General features: G+C 45.5%; 1 protein-coding gene across 1 annotated transcript in view; it reads left to right on the plus strand.

Annotated features, from left to right (window-relative positions):
- The window catches only part of BATF3 (basic leucine zipper ATF-like transcription factor 3), an 80,872-nt gene that overhangs the window by 53,642 nt on the left and 5,739 nt on the right, over positions 1-21,491 (plus strand). Inside the window, exon 2 of the mRNA XM_088458323.1 lies at positions 18,473-18,577. Coding sequence (XP_088314449.1) covers positions 18,473-18,577 — 105 coding nt within the window. The remainder of the gene's footprint in view (positions 1-18,472; positions 18,578-21,491) is intronic.

Consider the following 21,491-nt stretch of genomic DNA (forward strand, 5'->3'; position numbering starts at 1 on the left):
CTTATGGAGTATATGTGTGTGCTGTACAGAGGGTATGTAATTGGGTAGGATAGCTTATGGAGGATATGTGTGTGCTGTACAGAGGGGATGTAATTGGGGAGGATAGCTTATGGAGGATATGTGTGTGCTGTAGAAAGGGGATGTAATTGGGTAGGATAGATTATGGAGGTTATGTGTGCTGTATAGAGGGGATGTATTTGGGTAGGATAGCTTATGGAGGATATGTGTGGGCTGTATAGAGGGGATGTAATTGGGTAGGCAAGCTTAAGGAGAATATATGTGTGTGCTGTATAGAGGGGATGTATTTGGGTTGGATAGCTTATGGAGGATATGTGTGTGATCTGTACAGAGGGGATGTAATTGGGTAGGATAGCTTATGGAGGATATATGTTTGTGCTGTATAGAGGGGATGTAATTGGGTAGGATAGCTTATGGATGATATATGTGTGTGCTGTATAGAGGGGAAGTATTTGGGTAGGATAGCTTATGGAGGATATGTGTGTGATCTGTACAGAGGGGATGTAATTGGGTAGGATAGCTTATGGAGGATATATGTGTGTGCTGTATAGAGGGGATGTTATTTGGTAGGATAGTTTATGGAGGATATGTGTGTGCTGTATAGTGGGGATGTAATTGGGTAGGATAGCTTATGGAGGATATATGTGTGCTGTATAGAGGGTATGTAATTGGGTAGGATAGCTTATGGAGGTTATGTGTGTGCTGTACAGAGGGTATGTAATTGGGTAGGATAGCTTATGGAGGATATGTGTGTGCTGTATAGAGGGGATGTAATTGGGTAGGATAGCTTATGGAGGATATGTGTGTGCTGTATAGTGGGGATGGAATTGGGTAGGATATCTTATGGAGGATATATGTGTGTGCTGTATAGAGGGGATGTAATTGGGTAGGATAGCTGATGGAGGTTATGTGTGTGCTGTATAGAGGGGATGTATTTGGGTAGGATAGCTTATGGAGGATATGTGTGTGCTGTATAGTGGGGATGTAATTGGGTAGGATAGCTTATGGAGGATATGTGTGTGCTGTATAGAGGGGATGTAATTGGGTAGGATAGCTTATGGAGGTTATGTGTGGGCTGTATAGAGATGATGTAATTGGGTAGGATAGCTTATGGAGGATTTATGTGTGTGCTGTATAGAGGGGATGAAATTGGGTAGGATAGCTTATGGAGGTTATGTGTGGGCTGTATAGAGAGGATGTAATTGGGTAGGATAGCTTATGGAGGATATGTGTGTGCTGTATACAGGGGAGGTAATTGGGTAGGATAGCTAATGGAGGATATGTGTGTGCTGTATAGCGGGATGTAATAGGGTAGGATAGCTTATTGAGGATATGTGGGGGCTGTATAGCGGGGATGTAATTGGGTAGGATAGCTTATGGAGGATATATGTGTGTGCTGTATAGAGGGGATGTAACTGGGTAGGATAGCTTATGGAGGTTATGTGTGGGCTGTATAGAGAGGATGTAATTGGGTAGGATAGCTTATGGAGGATATGTGTGTGCTGTATACAGGGGATGTAATTGGGTAGGATAGCTTATGGAGGATATGAGTGTGCTGTATAGTGGGATGTAACTTGGTAGGATAGCTTATAGAGGATATGTGTGTGCTGTATAGTGAGGGGATGTAATTAGGTAGGATAGCTTTTGCAGGACATATGTGTGTGCTGTATAGAGGGGATATAATTGGGTAGGATAGCTTATGGAGGGAATGTATGTGCTGTATAGAGGGGATGTAATTGGGTAGGATAGCTTATGTAGGTTATGTGTGTGCTGTGTAGAGGGGATGTAATTGGGTAGGATATCTTATGGAGGATATGTGTGGGCTGTATAGTGGGGATGTAATTGGGTAGGATAGCTTATGGAGGATATGTGTGTGCTGTATAGAGGGGATGGAATTGGGTAGGATAGCTTATGGAGGATATGTGTGTGCTGTATAGTGGGGATGTAATTGGGTAGGATATCTTATGCAGATTATGTGTGTGGGCTGTATAGAGGGGATGTAATTGGGTAGGATAGCTTATGGAGGTTATGTGTGTGCTGTATAGAAGGGATGTAATTGGGTATGATAGCTTATGGAGGATATGTGTGTGTGCTGTATAGAGGGGATGTAATTGGGTAGGATAGCTTATGGAGGATATGTGTGCTGTATATAGGGGATGTAATTGTGTAAGATAGCTTATGGAGGATATATGTGTGTGCTGTATAGAGGGGATGTAATTGGGTAGGATAGCTAATGGAGGTTATGTGTGTGCTGTATAGTGGGGATGTAATTGGGTAGGATAGCTTATGGAGGATATATGTGTGTGCTATATAGTGGGGATGTAATTGGGTAGGATAGCTTTTGCAGGACATATGTTTGTGCTGTATAGAGGGGATGTAATTGGGTAGGATAGCTTTTGGAGGTTATGTGTGTGCTGTATAGAGGGGATGTAATTGGGTAGGATAGCTTATGGAGGATATTTGTGTGTGCTATATAGTGGGGATGTAATTTGGTAGGATAGCTTTTGCAGGACATATGTGTGTGCTGTATAGAGGGGATGTAATTGGGTAGGATAGCTAATGGAGGATATGTGTGTGCTGTATAGCGGGATGTAATAGGGTAGGATAGCTTATTGAGGATATGTGGGGGCTGTATAGCGGGGATGTAATTGGGTAGGATAGCTTATGGAGGATATATGTGTGTGCTGTATAGAGGGGATGTAACTGGGTAGGATAGCTTATGGAGGTTATGTGTGGGCTGTATAGAGAGGATGTAATTGGGTAGGATAGCTTATGGAGGATATGTGTGTGCTGTATACAGGGGATGTAATTGGGTAGGATAGCTTATGGAGGATATGAGTGTGCTGTATAGTGGGATGTAACTTGGTAGGATAGCTTATAGAGGATATGTGTGTGCTGTATAGTGAGGGGATGTAATTAGGTAGGATAGCTTTTGCAGGACATATGTGTGTGCTGTATAGAGGGGATATAATTGGGTAGGATAGCTTATGGAGGGAATGTATGTGCTGTATAGAGGGGATGTAATTGGGTAGGATAGCTTATGTAGGTTATGTGTGTGCTGTGTAGAGGGGATGTAATTGGGTAGGATATCTTATGGAGGATATGTGTGGGCTGTATAGTGGGGATGTAATTGGGTAGGATAGCTTATGGAGGATATGTGTGTGCTGTATAGAGGGGATGGAATTGGGTAGGATAGCTTATGGAGGATATGTGTGTGCTGTATAGTGGGGATGTAATTGGGTAGGATATCTTATGCAGATTATGTGTGTGGGCTGTATAGAGGGGATGTAATTGGGTAGGATAGCTTATGGAGGTTATGTGTGTGCTGTATAGAAGGGATGTAATTGGGTATGATAGCTTATGGAGGATATGTGTGTGTGCTGTATAGAGGGGATGTAATTGGGTAGGATAGCTTATGGAGGATATGTGTGCTGTATATAGGGGATGTAATTGTGTAAGATAGCTTATGGAGGATATATGTGTGTGCTGTATAGAGGGGATGTAATTGGGTAGGATAGCTAATGGAGGTTATGTGTGTGCTGTATAGTGGGGATGTAATTGGGTAGGATAGCTTATGGAGGATATATGTGTGTGCTATATAGTGGGGATGTAATTGGGTAGGATAGCTTTTGCAGGACATATGTTTGTGCTGTATAGAGGGGATGTAATCGGGTAGGATAGCTTTTGGAGGTTATGTGTGTGCTGTATAGAGGGGATGTAATTGGGTAGGATAGCTTATGGAGGATATTTGTGTGTGCTATATAGTGGGGATGTAATTTGGTAGGATAGCTTTTGCAGGACATATGTGTGTGCTGTATAGAGGGGATGTAATTGGGTAGGATAGCTTATGGAGGATATGTGTGTGCTGTATAGAGGGGATGTAATTGGGTAGGATAGCTTATGGAGGTTATGTGTGCTGTATAGAGGGGATGTAATTGGGTAGGATAGCTTATGGAGGATATGTGTGTGCTGTATAGAGGGATGTAATTGGGTAGGATAGCTTATGGAGGATATGTGTGTGCTGTATAGAGGGGATGTAATTTGGTAGGATATCTTATGGAGGATATGTGTGTGCTGTATAGAGGGGATGTAATTGGGTAGGATAGCTTATGGAGGATATGTGTGTGCTGTATAATGGGGATGTAATTGGGTAAGATAGCTTATGGAGGATATGTGTGTGCTGTATAGAGGGGATGTAATTGGGTAGGATAGCTTAAGGAGGATATGTGTGTGCTGTATAGAGGGGATGTAATTGGGTAGGTTAGCTTATGGAGGATATGTGTGTGCTGTATAGAGGGATGTAATTGGGTAGGATAGCTTATGGAGGTTATGTGTGTGCTGTATAGAGAGGATGTAATTGGGTAGGAAAACTTATGGAGGATATGTGTGTGCTGTATAGAGGGATGTAATTGGGTAGGATAGCTTATGGAGGATATGTTTGTGCTGTATAGAGGGATGTAATTGGGTAGGATAGCTTATGGAGGATATGTATGTGCTGTATAGAGAGAATGTAATTGGGTAGGATAGATTATAGAGGATATGTGTGTGCTGTATAGAGGGGATGTAATTGGGTAGGATAGCTTATGGATGATATGTGTGTGCTGTATAGAGGGGACGTAATTGGGTAGGATAGCTTATGGAGGTTATGTGTGTGGTGTATAGAGGGGATGTAATTGGGTAGGATAGCTTATGGAGGATATATGTGTGTGCTATATTGTGGGGATGTAATTGGGTAGGATAGCTATTGCAGGACATATGTGTGTGCTGTATAGAGGGGATGTAATTGGGTAGGATAGCTTATGGAGGATATGTGTGTGCTGTATAGAGGAGATGTAATTGGGTAGGATAGCTTATGGAGGATATGTGTGTGCTGTATAGTGGGGATGTAATTGGGTAGGATATCTTATGCAGATTATGTGTGTGGGCTGTATAGAGGGGATGTAATTGGGTAGGATAGCTTATGGAGGTTATGTGTGTGCTGTATAGAAGGGATGTAATTGGGTATGATAGCTTATGGAGGATATGTGTGTGTGCTGTATAGAGGGGATGTAATTGGGTAGGATAGCTTATGGAGGATATGTGTGCTGTATATAGGGGATGTAATTGTGTAAGATAGCTTATGGAGGATATATGTGTGTGCTGTATAGAGGGGATGTAATTGGGTAGGATAGCTAATGGAGGTTATGTGTGTGCTGTATAGTGGGGATGTAATTGGGTAGGATAGCTTATGGAGGATATATGTGTGTGCTATATAGTGGGGATGTAATTGGGTAGGATAGCTTTTGCAGGACATATGTTTGTGCTGTATAGAGGGGATGTAATTGGGTAGGATAGCTTTTGGAGGTTATGTGTGTGCTGTATAGAGGGGATGTAATTGGGTAGGATAGCTTATGGAGGATATTTGTGTGTGCTATATAGTGGGGATGTAATTTGGTAGGATAGCTTTTGCAGGACATATGTGTGTGCTGTATAGAGGGGATGTAATTGGGTAGGATAGCTTATGGAGGATATGTGTGTGCTGTATAGAGGGGATGTAATTGGGTAGGATAGCTTATGGAGGTTATGTGTGCTGTATAGAGGGGATGTAATTGGGTAGGATAGCTTATGAAGGATATGTGTGTGCTGTATAGAGGGATGTAATTGGGTAGGATAGCTTATGGAGGATATGTGTGTGCTGTATAGAGAGGATGTAATTTGGTAGGATATCTTATGGAGGATATGTGTGTGCTGTATAGAGGGGATGTAATTGGGTAGGATAGCTTATGGAGGATATGTGTGTGCTGTATAATGGGGATGTAATTGGGTAAGATAGCTTATGGAGGATATGTGTGTGCTGTATAGAGGGGATGTAATTGGGTAGGATAGCTTAAGGAGGATATGTGTGTGCTGTATAGAGGGGATGTAATTGGGTAGGTTAGCTTATGGAGGATATGTGTGTGCTGTATAGAGGGATGTAATTGGGTAGGATAGCTTATGGAGGTTATGTGTGTGCTGTATAGAGAGGATGTAATTGGGTAGGAAAACTTATGGAGGATATGTGTGTGCTGTATAGAGGGATGTAATTGGGTAGGATAGCTTATGGAGGATATGTTTGTGCTGTATAGAGGGATGTAATTGGGTAGGATAGCTTATGGAGGATATGTATGTGCTGTATAGAGAGAATGTAATTGGGTAGGATAGATTATAGAGGATATGTGTGTGCTGTATAGAGGGGATGTAATTGGGTAGGATAGCTTATGGATGATATGTGTGTGCTGTATAGAGGGGACGTAATTGGGTAGGATAGCTTATGGAGGTTATGTGTGTGGTGTATAGAGGGGATGTAATTGGGTAGGATAGCTTATGGAGGATATATGTGTGTGCTATATTGTGGGGATGTAATTGGGTAGGATAGCTATTGCAGGACATATGTGTGTGCTGTATAGAGGGGATGTAATTGGGTAGGATAGCTTATGGAGGATATGTGTGTGCTGTATAGAGGAGATGTAATTGGGTAGGATAGCTTATGGAGGATATGTGTGTGCTGTATAGAGGGAATGTAATTGGGTAGGATAGCTTATGGAGGATATGTGTGTGCTTTATGGAGGGGATGTAATTGGGTAGGATAGCTTATGGAGGATATATGTGTGTCCTGTATAGAGGGGATGTAATTGGGTAGGATAGCTTATGGAGGATATATGTGTGATGTATAGAGGGATGTAATTGGTTAGGATAGCTTATGGAGGATATGTGTGTGCTGTATAGAGGGGATGTAATTGGGTAAGATAGCTTATGGAGGTTATGTGTGTACTGTATAGTGGGGATGTAATTGGATAGGATAGCTTATGGAGGATATGTGCGGGCTGTATAGAGCGGATTTATTTAGGTAGGAAAGCTTATGGAGGATATGTGTGTGCTGTATAGAGGGGATGTAATTGGGTAGGATAGCTTATGGAGGATATATGTGCGGGCTGTATAAAGGGGATGTATTTGGGTAGGAAAGCTTATGGAGGATATTTGTGTGCTGTACAGTGGGGATGTAATTGGGTAGGATAGATTATGGAGGTTATGTGTGTGCTGTATAGAGGGGATGTAATTGGGTAGGATAGCTTATGGAGGATATGTGTGTGCTGTAGAGAGGGGATGTAATTGGGTTAGATAGCTTATGGAGGATATGTGTGTGCTGTACAGAGGGTATGTAATTGGGTAGGATTGCTTATGGAGGATATGTGTGTGCTGTATAGAGGGGATGTAATTGGGTAAAATAGCTTATGGAGGATATGTGTGGGCTGTATAGAGGGGATGTAATTGGGTAGGCAAGCTTATGGAGGATATATTTGTGTGCTGTATAGAGGGGATGTATTTGGGTAGGATAGCTTATGGAGGATATGTGTGTGATCTGTACAGAGGGGATGTAATTGGGTAGGATAGCTTATGGAGGATATTTGTTTGTGCTGTATAGAGGGGATGTAATTGGGTAGGATAGCTTATGGAGGATATATGTGTGTGCTGTATAGAGGGGAAGTATTTGGGTAGGAAAGCTTATGGAGGATATGTGTGTGATCTGTACAGAGGGGATGTAATTGGGTAGGATAGCTTATGGAGGATATATGTGTGTGCTGTATAGAGGGGAGGTAATTTGGTAGGATAGCTTATGGAGGATATGTGTGTGCTGTATAGTTTGGATGTAATTGGGTAGGATAGCTTAAGGAGGATATATGTGTGCTGTATAGAGGGTATGTAATTGGGTGGGATAGCTTATGGAGGTTATGTGTGTGCTGTACAGAGGGTATGTAATTGGGTAGGATAGCTTATGGAGGATATGTGTGTGCTGTATAGAGGGGATGTAATTTGGTAGGATAGCTTATGGAGGTAATGTGTGTGCTGTATAGAGGGGATGTATTTGGGTAGGATAGCTTATGGAGGATATGTGTGTGCTGCATAGTGGGGATGGAATTGGGTAGGATATCTTATGGAGGATATATGTGTGTGCTGTATAGAGGGGATGTAATTGGGTAGGATAGCTGATGGAGGTAATGTGTGTGCTGTATAGAGGGGATGCATTTGGGTAGGATAGCTTATGGAGGATATGTGTGTGCTGTATAGTGGGGATGTAATTGGGTAGGATAGCTTATGGAGGATATGTGTGTGCTGTATAGAGGGGATGTAATTGGGTAGGATAGCTTATGGAGGTTATGTGTGGGCTGTATAGAGAGGATGTAATTGGGTAGGATAGATTATAGAGGATATATGTGTGTGCTGTAAAGAGGGGATTTAATTGGGTAGGATAGCTTATGGAGGTTATGTGTGGGCTGTATAGAGAGGATGTAATTGGGTAGGATAGCTTATGGAGGATATATGTGTGTGCTGTAAAGAGGGGATTTAATTGGGTAGGATAGCTTATGGAGGTTATGTGTGGGCTGTATAGAGAGGATGTAATTGGGTAGGATAGCTTATGGAGGATATGTGTGTGCTGTATACAGGGGAGGTAATTGGGTAGGATAGCTAATGGAGGATATGTGTGTGCTGTATAGCGGGATGTAATTGGGTAGGATATCTTATGGAGGATATGTGGGGGCTGTATAGAGGGGATGTAATTGGGTAGGATAGCTTATGGAGGATATATGTGTGTGCTGTATAGAGGGGATGTAATTGGGTAGGATAGCTTATGGAGGTTATGTGTGGGCTGTATAGAGAGGATGTATTTTTGTAGGATAGCTTATGGAGGATATGTGTGTGCTGTATACAGGGGATGTAATTGGGTAGGATAGCTTATGGAGGATATGTGTGTGCTGTATAGTGGGATGTAACTTGGTAGGATAGCTTATAGAGGATATGTGTGTGCTGTATAGTGAGGGGATGTAATTAGGTAGGATAGCTTTTGCAGGATATATGTGTTTGCTGTATAGAGGGGATGTAATTGGGTAGGATAGCTTATGGAGGATATGTATGTGCTGTATAGAGGGGATGTAATTGGGTAGGATAGCTTATGTAGGTTATGTGTGTGCTGTGTAGAGGGAATGTAATTGGGTAGGATACCTTATGGAGGATATGTGTGGGCTGTATAGTGGGGATGTAATTGGGTAGGATAGCTTATACAGATTATGTGTGTGGGCTGTATAGAGGGGATGTAATTGGGTAGGATAGCTTATGGAGGTTATGTGTGTGCTGTATAGAAGGGATGTAATTGGGTAGGATAGCTTATGGAGGATATGTGTGTGTGCTGTATAGAGGGGATGTAATTGGGTTGGATAGCTTATGGAGGATATGTGTGCTGTATATAGGGGATGTAATTGGGTAGGATAGCTTATGGCGGATATGTGTGTGCTGTAAAGCGGGGATGTAATTGGGTAGGATAGATTATGGATGATATGTTTGGGCTGCATAGAGGGGATGTAATTGGGTTGGATGGCTTATGGAGGATATGTGTGTACTGTATAGTGGGGATGTAATTGGGTAGGATAGCTTATTGAGGATATGTGTGTGCTGTATAGTGGTTATGTAATTGGGTGTAATTGCTGATTGATATTGGGTTGTACTGGAATACAATAAGCTGCATGAATAGATGATTTTTCATGGAATGTTTGAAGGTTTGGATACTAGTGGAAAGTCATATTGTGTGAGGGAGAGCATTCCACAGAGAGGGTGCAGCCTGAGCACAGTCCTTTAACTGTAAAAGGGAGCAGGTGATGAGTGTGGATAAGAGACGCAGATCTTGTGCAGAGTGGAGGGGTCAAATAATTGGAAGACTTTGGGTCCTATTCATCAAACGATAAATGGCCTGGTAACCATGTGGAAACACTAGTTTCAGCATATTTAGGTGACCGGGCCATTCATCATTAGGGGACCTCCTAATATTCAGCAAAATCCAAAAACTGAAAGTTTTCGGAGTTTGCTTCCCAGAACAAGCGCCATCTTCAGACGATGCTTGCTCCTGTAGCCCCGCTCCTTTCTATGGGAAGGAGTTCTGGAGATGCCAAGAGGGATCCGAGCGGATCCCTCCGCCGCCGTCTCATGGACTCCCCGGCGGCTGTGCGCATGCATGACCTTGAGTGACGCATGCGTAGCCGGGCTGACTGGGAGGAGGTAAGTAACGCAGCTAATTCTATAGGTCTAGGACTGGTAACACTAAAGGCTCTTCTCTAATCTCAGATACATAACTTTGGGGCATTAGTAGTACTAATCACGGATGTGCCGCAATTATTACCAATCCAGATCATGACAGGTATTACCGTTTACAGCATAGTATCCATAAGTGTGTATTCAAATTTATACTGGGAACAATGTTTGTGAGAACAACTAGAATAAAACTCCCGGCACAAAGCAAGGAGTCTTTCGTATTTTGGAAAGACTCCTCCACAATGTGCATGCATGCCGTGTCAGTGCCCAAAACACTTTAGCGGAGGACGGAGGCTATGGGAGAGGGGATTGCAAGACCCCCTCACCTCCGATAATGTCTCCATATGCGCAATGTGTCTAACGGCCATCTGAGGGTGATCTGCAATGAGACCAGGATGCTGTATAAAAAAAGATAATAATATGAGAGAAGGGCTCCTAATATAGTGCATTTGCTGAATAACAACATGTATCAGGGACATGAACAGCTTAGAGAAGAGAAGGGACATAGTTGATATAAACATTCAAATAGAAGAAACGTACTCATCTAGTTCGGGAAATTGGCTACTCAGTGGCCTGAGGGGGGCCTCGTCACACACCCTGCACCCACGTTCTTCAATACCTCTCCGGAGTCCCGCGTAGATATTGGGGGCACGCTGCAGAAATCACCTGGATAATGGTTCGGCTGCCGCATGTATAACAGGAAGATCTCCAGGAATATGGCTGCCGTGCCATTTTGCCGGAGACATGCACATGTGTAGTAGACTCAAGGCACAGCGTGGGGGCTACTCACTTGCGCTGCCGGCTAGAGTGGAGGGGACTCGGACGGAGACTGTACTCCCGCCTCTCCTCTCTTAATACTTCTTATAAAACATGGGGTCGCGCTCTGAAATTGGAGGCAGGAGGACTTAAAAGAAATATAAAGAAGGAAGAGTGATGGATCCGCGAATCAGTATCCGAGTAGTTGTGTTGGGGACCAGTGACAGAATTCAGCAATGCACAGGGCAGACATATCACTATTGCTAATACTTACGAAGCATAAAGAAGAAAGACCACAAAAAAAGAAACCGAACACCCACAAGAGCACAAACATAACACAAAAAGTCAGACCAGGTGGACAGGTTTTATTCATGACAACCATTGTCCCATTGTCATGGAAACAGCTTTGTTCTTACTATACACTGTAGGGGTCTGTTTACTAAGCAGTGTTAGGAGACAGAGTGAAAAGTGATAAGAAAGTGATAAGGTGCCAGCCAACCAGCTCCCAACTGTCATTTTTCAAACACAGCCTGTGAGATGGCAGTTGGGAGCTGATTGGCTGGTACCTTATCACTCTTATCACTTTTCACTCTGTCTCCTAACACTGGGGGTCATTCAGACCCGTTCGCGAGCAAAGGACGCTCGCAAACGGGTCGATGTTACCCCACTGCGCATGTGCATGACGGAGGGAGCTCCGTCATGCGCATGCGCGAGACCCGGATAGCGACGGGCTCTCCGTCGCTCCGGGTCTCGCACCAAAGGGGGCGTGCTGTCGATGTTGATTGACAGCACGCCCCCTTTGGTGGGCGTGCCGGGGGCGTGACTGCCAGACAGAGGCGTTCCCATGGGAACGCCTACCGTCTGAGTCCGGCCCCACTGACATCAGTAGTGATGTCAGTGGGAGTGATTTTGGCTCTGATAGAGCCAAAATCACTCCTGGGCTTGCGGAAGCGAGACCCTACCACAGGGTCTCGTCGCAAGCCCGATGGTCGTGATGGTCTTTGACCATCGCGACCATCATCATGGACGCTCGCTATAGCTGTGGGTGGTAACCCACAGCTATATGAGCGTCCATGAGGCCGCTCCAAAAACAGGTAGGAGGGCCCTGATTCAGAGCGAGCGCTCTGGTCAGAGCGTTCAGCTCTGAATCAGGCCCACTGCTTAGTAAATAGACCCCTGTGACAGTGCCAGTTACTATAGTGACACTATATAAAAGCCACACAGCGCTTTCACATAGATTCCCCTGACCTGGGGCCACGATCACGATGGGACGGAAGGACGCCTGCAATCATTTCGTGCTAGGAATTATTTTGATATCTAAATGCAACCCAAAATGCACACACACAACTGCACAAATCATATAAGGACACAATGACGAACGCTCTCAGGTTACTACTGTACCCATTGAAGCCTATAAGCAAAACGGGAGGCTGATAATTTCGTTAATAGCAATATTTAGAGTAAGATTGCATTAAGGGAAAAGACTTTACAGTTAATGAGCAGATTTCAGAGAATACATCTGCCGGCTTTATCTCTTCCCCCAATCCCCTGGTTTCCATGTAAGCAGATAGTTCTGTGAACGATCAGGCGTTAGATATTAGTTCTGTGTAACAGATGCTGGGGACAGTCCCTCCCTGCAGACAGAAACCGGGGAGACTAATTTTTTTTTTAGCTTGTTTCTTGCGAAAAAGTAATAGGTTCCTGCGTAGCCAAGACTTGTGGAAATATCAGTCCGTATCAAAAGCAGTAAAAAACCCCCATACATTTAATGATTCATGAATCCCAACAAAATACACTAGTAATGTCAATAGTTTATATATATATATATATATATATATATATATATATATATATATAGACAAAAACACTGGGGAAGTTGTTGATGGGAGGTATATACAGTATGTCCCAGGTTCTTAAATTCTGTGTGGTAACCATCCAGGTAATGAGCGTCTTTGATTGGCAGACCACCTGTGAGAGGCTGAGAAAAGGTGTGCCAGTTTCTCTGAGCAGTCTTTCACTACCTAGGGAGCAGGCTGACAGACCTGTTAATAGACACTTCTATGGTTTTATGTGTGCTGTATTTTAATGCCTTTTTGTGTGAGTTGGACATTAGGTCCACCCCCCTTAGAGAGGGAGACTTCTGTATAGTTAGTGCCGGACAGGTGAGGATTTATTTTTATGTTTTGTTTATTTTGTGTTGCTAAATAGAACTAGCCGTGGCTACTTGTACCAAGACAGTGGACTAGCGTGCTATTAATCGACTGCTGCAAGAGAAGTGCTGATGTTTAACCCAGGAGACGGCACCACTTGACCTGATATTGTGACAATATATATATTTTTGTCATTTTTATGTTTATAATAATCAAGAATGACCTGTTCCTTTATTTGTCATGTGCAGTACGAGCAGGGATGTGCCCCTAGATGGCTCCCATTGCATTGACGGACACTGGACAGACCAGGAGGCAGATGTTCTAAGTTCTGGAAAGTGATAAATTGGAGAGAGATAAACTACCACCCAATCAGCTCCTAACTGTCATTTTTCAAACACAGCCTGTAACATGACAGTGAGGAGCTGAGTGGCTGGTATTTTATCTCTCTCCAATTTATCACTATACAGAGCATAGTACATCTCCCCCAATAGAAGAGAAACCTACAGTGTGGGGTCAAACCAAAAATGCATTTTACCATTGGCCTTCCTCAGGGAAATGGATTGTACAGGTTCAATGGGCGCTGCATCTGGTTTGTGATACAACTATCAGTAGATACCTATGCAAATTTTTATTCAAAACTTGAGGGCAGTGCCCTCCTCCACCCACCAATGATCCCGGGTCCGAGCCCCTGCAGCATGTGAAGGGAGCCTTGGTATTTGTAACAGGGCATGGTCATGCCCGCAGACAGGCTTGGCCACATCACCCCCCGTACCGGGCACACACACAGATCTCCCGATGGCCCTGCTTGTAATTCACAAAACAATGATTATGTGATTACACATAAAGGAATAGAGAATACTATTAGGGGTACATTTACTAAAGTGCAGGTTTTTAGAGTGGAGATGTTGCCCATAGCAACCAATCAAATTCTACTTAACATTTACTAGAACCTTCTAGAACACGGGTGGGGAACCTTTTATCTGCCGAGGGCCAATTTTGATATATATGACATTATTCGTGGGTCCGGTGCAGACCACACCCCCTCCGTGTGATGTCACATGAGGCGGGGCCACAATCGCTGGTGACAGGGGCATTTCTAGAGAGGAGGGGGCCCGTGTGCAGTCTCCGACATGGGCCCCCTCCTCTCTGTCCGGCGGCCGTTAGAGCACTGAGCTGTGCGCGGCCACCGACGGAGTTATAGACTCTAGGCATTAGAGTGCGCCCAGAGTCTATAGAGGATGCGCTGGTCACTGGGAAAATGGCCACGGACGCCATTTTCCCTGTACTGCGCATGTGCAAACGATAGGAAAATGGCCGCGGTAGCCATTTTCCAGTCATTTTTACAGCGCCGGACCCCAACGCCGACGTGGGACTCCGGAGAGGTAAGTAAATCTATGGGTGCAAGGTGTGCGGTGCGGGGCCCCCCTGGACCCAGGGGCCCGTGTTCCCCGCACACCCTGCACACAGTATAGATACGCCCCTGGCTGGTGATTACAGCAATGCCCGAGGCATCCTGAGGATGCTCCGGGGAGCTGTAAGGGCAGCGGTGTGACCGCCTGAAGCGTCCTAAGGACGCCCCAGGCGGCACTACTGCATAGATTCTGGCTGCAGGAGGACATTCTAGGCACTCTATAGCCAGCTGAGACAGCAGAAAAAAGCTCAGAGGGCCAGACCAAATGATTCCACGCGCCTTATACGGCCCCCGGGCCTGAGCTTCCCCACCCCTGTTCTAGAAGATAATAGCTAGAATCTGATTGGTTGCTATGGGCAACATCTCCAATTCTAAAAACTCTCACTTTAGTAAATGTACCCCCCTAGTCTTTTATGCTGATCATAAGACAGACGAAGTTTCTGTTCCTTCAACAATGTTTCGAAAACTAGTTTACATGTATGAAAGATGTGAGTTCCCCACAGTCTCCAAGAAATACAAAAACATCAATAACAACAACAAATACTCATCTGCTCCATTATGTCCATGATTAAAGCATGGTGCAAAGTCTGAACCCTAGGAAAGACAAAAAGAATACTAGGGGGTAAATTTAGTGAGAGTTTTTAGAAGTGAGTCTTAAAAGTGACATTGCCCATAGCAACCAGTCAGATTCTAGCTATTATCTTCTAGAAGGTGCTAGTTAAATGTTAAGTAGAATCTGATTGGTTGCTATGGGCAGGGCCGCCATCAGGGGGGGACTGCCGGGCCTGTAGTCCCGGGCCCGGAGAGAGAGGGGGCCCGGTGGTCAGCATTAATGGGGAAGACGCAGCGCAGGCACTGGCAGCATTTCAAATAAGTTGCCAGTCGCGAGCCAATTGGAGCTCTCAGAACAGCACCCAATCAGGAGTGGCCACCCCTGATTGGTTGTCCCGCGAGCAGCCAATCAGCAGCGGCCGCCCCTGATTGGCTGTCGGTCCGCGAGCAGCCAATCAGCAGTGGCTGCTCCTGATTGGCTGTCGGTCCGCGAGCTGTGATTGGCTCGTGGCCAGTGCCGTATTTGAAATGCCACCAACGCTTTCTTGCTGGCTGCCGATGCATAACTGCACTGCTGTGGCCCTGCAACCTGGGTCCCCGCTCTCTCCGGACCAGTACATAGGTCCTCCTAATGCAGTCAGCCTTTAACTGCGCGTCCGCCCCCCCAAGTCCAGACAGCCTCCCCTGCCCTGTGCCTCTCCCCTACTCCTAACAGCCCTCCCTCCCATGTGCCTCCCCATTCTCCAGCCTTTCCTACCCTGCCCCCTCCCCCAATAAGGTTCAGCCTTCGCTGCCCTATGCTCTTCCCCAGGGGGGCCCTGAATATTTTATTAGTACCGAGCCCCACAATTTCAGGTGGCAGCCCTGGCTATGGGCAACATCACTTTTACCCCTAGGTGTCATCTAAATAAAGAAATTAGTGACCTACTACTTACTATTATTATTATTATTATTATTATTATTATTATTATTATTATTAGGTACATATATATATATATATATATATATGATAGAGTGCATCTACCTAGTGACATTTATTTCCCCCTTATCTAGAACAAATTCCATGGAAATGATTTGAAGTGTGTGGATAAAGATGTACAGACCCTGCCGGCAGCCCCTACACGTTCCTCATGTCACATACTCCTCACGCACAGAACGTGTTTGGTGTTTAATACCCCGGCTGTATTTGGAGTATGTTTGGCCTGTGCCGTGTGTCCTCCTGTTACCTATTCCCTTGAAGTATAAATGCCATTTATGAGCGGAAGGGTGTTATGGATACACTCTGTCAATGAACGTATCTAAGTCCTTCAGAAGGTGAAAGATCTGGTGATGTGGGGGGCAGTGCCCTGTCTGTTGTGTGATTATATTAGGAAGCGCCAGGCTGCGTGTGACTGGGGCAGTGTCCTCATGTGGGCAGGGAGTCAGGGCTGCCGCCCAGGGCTCAGTTACTTACGTAGTGCCAGCATATTGGGTTGCGCCTTACAATTGGGAACAAAATAGTAATAAGATCATACTGGGTAATAATAATAACAGACAGGCAGAGAGGTTCTGTAAGTGAATAACACACAAAATTACATAGAGTTTTATTCATTTACTGATCAAAATTAACCAACATTCCGGGAGAGTGATGCGAGCAATGTGCCATGGGAACGCTCATAACTGTGGCACATTGCAACCTGCAGCGGCTCCTACTCTCTTAAATGAGGGGAGCAGCCGCTGTCGGTGCTGCGACATGCAGTGTAGGTCAGAGGATAGGAGGAGCTGCTGCAGACCTGGGCCGGGCGGCTGGATCCTGGCACCTGCATGGTGGATTTGGCAGGCGCCAAGTGGCTGTGGCGCTGTGCATGCACATAACACCGGCTTCTAGAGACACCATCGGCTGAACCTGGGTAGGGCTGCACTCTCTCTCTCTCAGCTAATCGCAGCCCAGACTGGCAGTCCTGGGGGTAGAAAACACCTCCTCCTGTAACCTTCCTTTTCTGTGTGTGATTGGCAGGTAGCACTTCCAATGGGAAGTCTCAGTGTAGCCAGTGCGGTCACAAACTGCAACTGGCTCACTGAGGTGGCGAATTTTACTGGGAGAATGCTGCAGCCCTGCAACCCCTAATTAAAATCCGCCTCTAACCGTAACTGTGACATTATTCACTAGGGGTACGCAGGAAAATGAACGATGATTCTCTGCTGTAATTCTCAGTGATGTGCCTAGCTACCCAGACCGCCGGCTTTCTGACTGTCTAATCCTGGCAGTTTACCTACGACGGGCGCGGACAGCCGCGGGGAGGGAGGGTTAGGTTTAGGGCTCCCGAGGGGGACTTAGGGTTAGGCAGCACCCCGGGAGGGTTTGGTTTAGGATAGGGAAAGGAGGGGTTAGGGTTAGTCAACCCCCCCGGGAGACTTAGGTTTAGGCATCGGGGAAGGGGGGTTAGGTTTAGGCACTTAGTGGGGGGATTAGGGTTTGGCACTGGGGGGAGGTTAGGGTTAGGCACCCCTAAGGGAGGTTTAGAGTTAGGGGGGAGGAGATTAGGATTACTTACCTTTAGCAGCAGTCGGGATCTTCTCCCCTGCTGGGCATGTGGCCGGCGGTAATACATACCAATACCATTATGACTGCCAGCCCTCCAACATGACCCCTCTCACCAGGTACACAATGCTCTGCTCCTGGACTTCCCATCTAATTAATGATTGCAGCCACCTGTGTTGAGCTAGGTAATAGATGAGAGGGGTGTTTCCCCACAGGTGGCTGGATTTTGTACCTGGTGGAAGGGGTCATGTTGGAGGGTCTGTGACTGATTGGATCGCCCCTTAAGCTTCTTCGTTCGAAAAAGTATGTGACCCTCCAGGATCCAGTAACTGGTGTGACACCTTGTGCAGCATTAACTTCAACCAAACATTTATTTTATACAGAGACAGAGCAGTGCATGGGGTATATTGTTGGTCCCTCCTTTTTGTATCTATTATATGGTCAGTGCCCAGGTATCAGCAGGAAGTTTGCTCTAAACTGGGACTTATTCAACTCTATTAAAAATGTGTAATTGCCAACTTTCCAGATAAATGTATCAACGAGTATTGTCATATGAGTGATAAAACTCACTGTGTATGATAAATGGTGCTCCAGCCAATCGCCTTCCAACTGTCAGTTTTCAAACAGATGACAGTTGGGAGCTAATTGGCTGGAGCGCCATTATCATTCACAGAGAGTTTTATCACTCGTTGTGAATGATAAAACTCGTTGATAAATGGGCCCAAAAAATGGTCCACACTTCACCTTGTCCACTCTGACCACACCCGGTCTGCCAAGCCACACCTTCATGCCTCTGAACCACACCCCCATGGACACACCCTGTTCCACGAGCCACGCCCCTTTCACCTGCAGTAAAACCTGTACCTGTAGCAGGCAGGGACTGATGTTCAGGAATAGATACATGAATGTGTGTTGTATCCTGCAATGGGCACCCGTGCGCATCTCTTACACCAATTTCTTTTGCAGGGGTCAGATATGAGCGATAGAAAGGTGCGAAGAAGGGAAAAAAACAGAGTGGCCGCCCAGAGGAGCCGCAAGAAACAGACGCAAAAAGCAGACAAACTACACGAGGTACAGTAACTGTGGTCTGTTCAACATTTGCTGTGCATGCGGGAACAACAGACGCCCGCCAGCCAGATGCCCGGGCTCAGGACGCGGGCGTTCCAGCTTGTGTGACGAAATACGTGTCACTGGCGTGTTAGAGGGATCATCCACCATCTTGTGCCTCAGATATTGGGGGAAATATATCAAACCTTCTAAGGAGTGGAAAAGTTGCCCATAGCAACCAAATCAGCTTCTAACTATCATTTATCCAGTACATTCTATAATGGTGTTGATATGTGTGCAGTAATTTGTGGTATACAGTTACACAGTTAGTAAATAGCAGACAGCAGCGGAAAGTATTGCTGTAGACACACCAGCCGGATAGACATAGCTAGGAGCTTGGGTTTATTGCACTGAACCAGTGTTGTACAGCCGTACTCACAGATATGTTATGTATACAGAGCTGCGCGGGGTCGGTTTTATTCAGTTCTTATCGCCATATTAACGCAAGTTCGGATTAGTTCGGATTTCTCTTATTGGCTATCCAAAACATGTGACAGTCGGATAGCCAATATGATGCCGTTTTTGAGATCCGAACATATTCGAGTAAATCCGAGTAAAACCGAACCGCACATCTCTAATGTATACACACACAGCAGAGCACACAGCGGAGCACACAGCGGAGCACACAGCGGGCCGTCCGGTCATGTATGTAGGCGGTGCAGCAGGATATAACAGATCCCCGATGGAACTAGGTTCTACACATCTGTGTAGTACTGTGGTGCTCAAATGCACTGATCCAAGATGGCGCCGGCATGCGGTGACTACCTAATGGCGGCCATCTTGGTTAAGGTACAGATGCTTCAGATATGGAGCATCATGGTGGTAGCGCAGTAGCGCACTTCATATACCAACAAATGGCAGCTAGAAGCTGATTGAATAATAAAGTGAATAATGGCGTTTGATCATTGCAACGTGATAAACGCTATAACAGATAAAAAACATAGTGCCTCAATGCTTTAATGACCACTAAAACCAGATCCATATCCAGGTGTTCCAGCGTAATGTCTGTCCAATAGCAGCATCTTAAAGGACCTCATTCAGGGATCTATGTACTAAAACCTTGGAGAGAGATACGATGGAGATAGATAAAGTACCAACCAATCAGCTCCTGTCATTTTTCAAACACTTCCTGTAAAGTGACAGTTAGGAGCTGATTGGTTGGTACTTTATCTCCGTCCACTTTATCTGTCTCCAATGCTTCGTATATAGACACCTCAAGGCGGGATGTATCATTCATCGCATTTTGAATTCCATACACCCTGCCAGTTACCACATGTATAACGGCGTTTATTAACGCCATATGCATGTACTTTTGTGTAGCGGCGTAAGTTCATTGTAGATACCTGGAGGCAAGGTATAATTTGGTGCCCCCCCCCCTCCCCGCCACAGCCGCTGACACTGTAATGTAGCAAATCGTATGCAGACAGGCTATAGATAGACGAAGGCAGCAGCTGATGGTCTGATATGGAGCTCTCCACTAGTGTATGGTGGCTTCTCAGGTGCCGGGAAGGGGTGCCATGTATTGGGCAGCCGTGACGCTACGCTCCGGGTACATAGTTACAGCCCTAAGTGGGGTGAATATGTTGTGGACAATGGAGGAGGTGCCCCTTCAGTGCTGGAGCCTGGCGACAGGCGCCTCCATTGTCTCCCATAGTTCTGCTCCTAGTTTTGCGATTAAAACCGCAAGGACAGCTCTCCCAATAAGACTTTGCAGTGTTAGAGCTTCCGGGTTTATGCGCGAACCGCGGGGGATATTGGAGCCCTCTCAGGTAATTATTTTAAAAAAAGCCCATAGGTCTAGATCGGATACAAGCTCAGAAAAGTTTAGCTTTCTGGATCTTGATAAATATGGGAAATGAGGTCAAACCTCTGAACACGGCAGTTATTGGAAGTTTGACCACATTTTAGTGTTAGTACATCCCGCCCTCAGGGGTATATTTACTAAAGTGCAGGTTTTTAGAAGTGAAGATGTTGCCCATAGCAACCAATCAGATTCTACTTATTTAGTAAGTAATTTTACTCAATTATCTAGCACCTTCTAGAAGATAATAGCTAGAATCTGATTGGTTGCTATGGGCAACATCTCCAGTTCTATAACCCCCCACTTTAGTAAATATACCCCTCAGTCTCTCCTTGATTTAGGTGACTATAAGTATTTGCCACACAGATCAACGTTACAGCAATGGGTATCACAAGGCGCAAAAATATTATAGAGTGGAAACATGATGTAATTCTCTCACAACTGCGATTTTTAGGGCTCGTGCTTAAGGGGTGCTCATTGTGTGTGTTCCTAAAGCCTACTGAGTGTGATATAACTGTGAAACTCTGCAGTATAATATAGGTGAGTGGCCCTACGCACAATGGGCCTAATTTAGAGCCACTCGCAAGCGGCTCGAAGTTTGGGCCCTGCGCCGCGTCCGGGGTGCCCGTGCGCGAGCCCCGACAACCGACTGAGCTTCAGTTGCTGCGGGGCTCGCTACAAGACAGGGTGGCTGTCGATGGTGAGTGACAGCTCGCCCCGTTTTGTAGGAGGATGTGGCTGCACAAACGCAGGCATTCCCTTAGAGATAGACACAATGTCGATGCTACGCGCAGTGGTGCCTCTTTTTGCCGCTGCAATGGGTTAGCTATGTAGGCCATAGAGAGGATTTACTCACAAAGTGAGTGACAGGTAGCCAGCGTTTGGGGGAGATAATGGGGGGTAGTTAGAAAAATGCAATTTTCTGGGCGTGCGCTGGTGAGGCTCTGTATTCGCAGTTGGGGAGTCCCAGGCGTGTTAGGAGAGCCGCTCGGTCTCAGACAGCATAGGCTTGCTGAAAGGTTCAATGTGCGACCGATGCTTCCGAATTTGTACGTGAGCGGCGGATGTGAGATGCCG

The sequence above is a fragment of the Taudactylus pleione genome, unplaced genomic scaffold, assembly GCF_031769625.1.
Source record: "Taudactylus pleione unplaced genomic scaffold, aTauple2 ptg000825l, whole genome shotgun sequence".
In the NCBI taxonomy this organism is placed as follows: domain Eukaryota; kingdom Metazoa; phylum Chordata; class Amphibia; order Anura; family Myobatrachidae; genus Taudactylus; species Taudactylus pleione.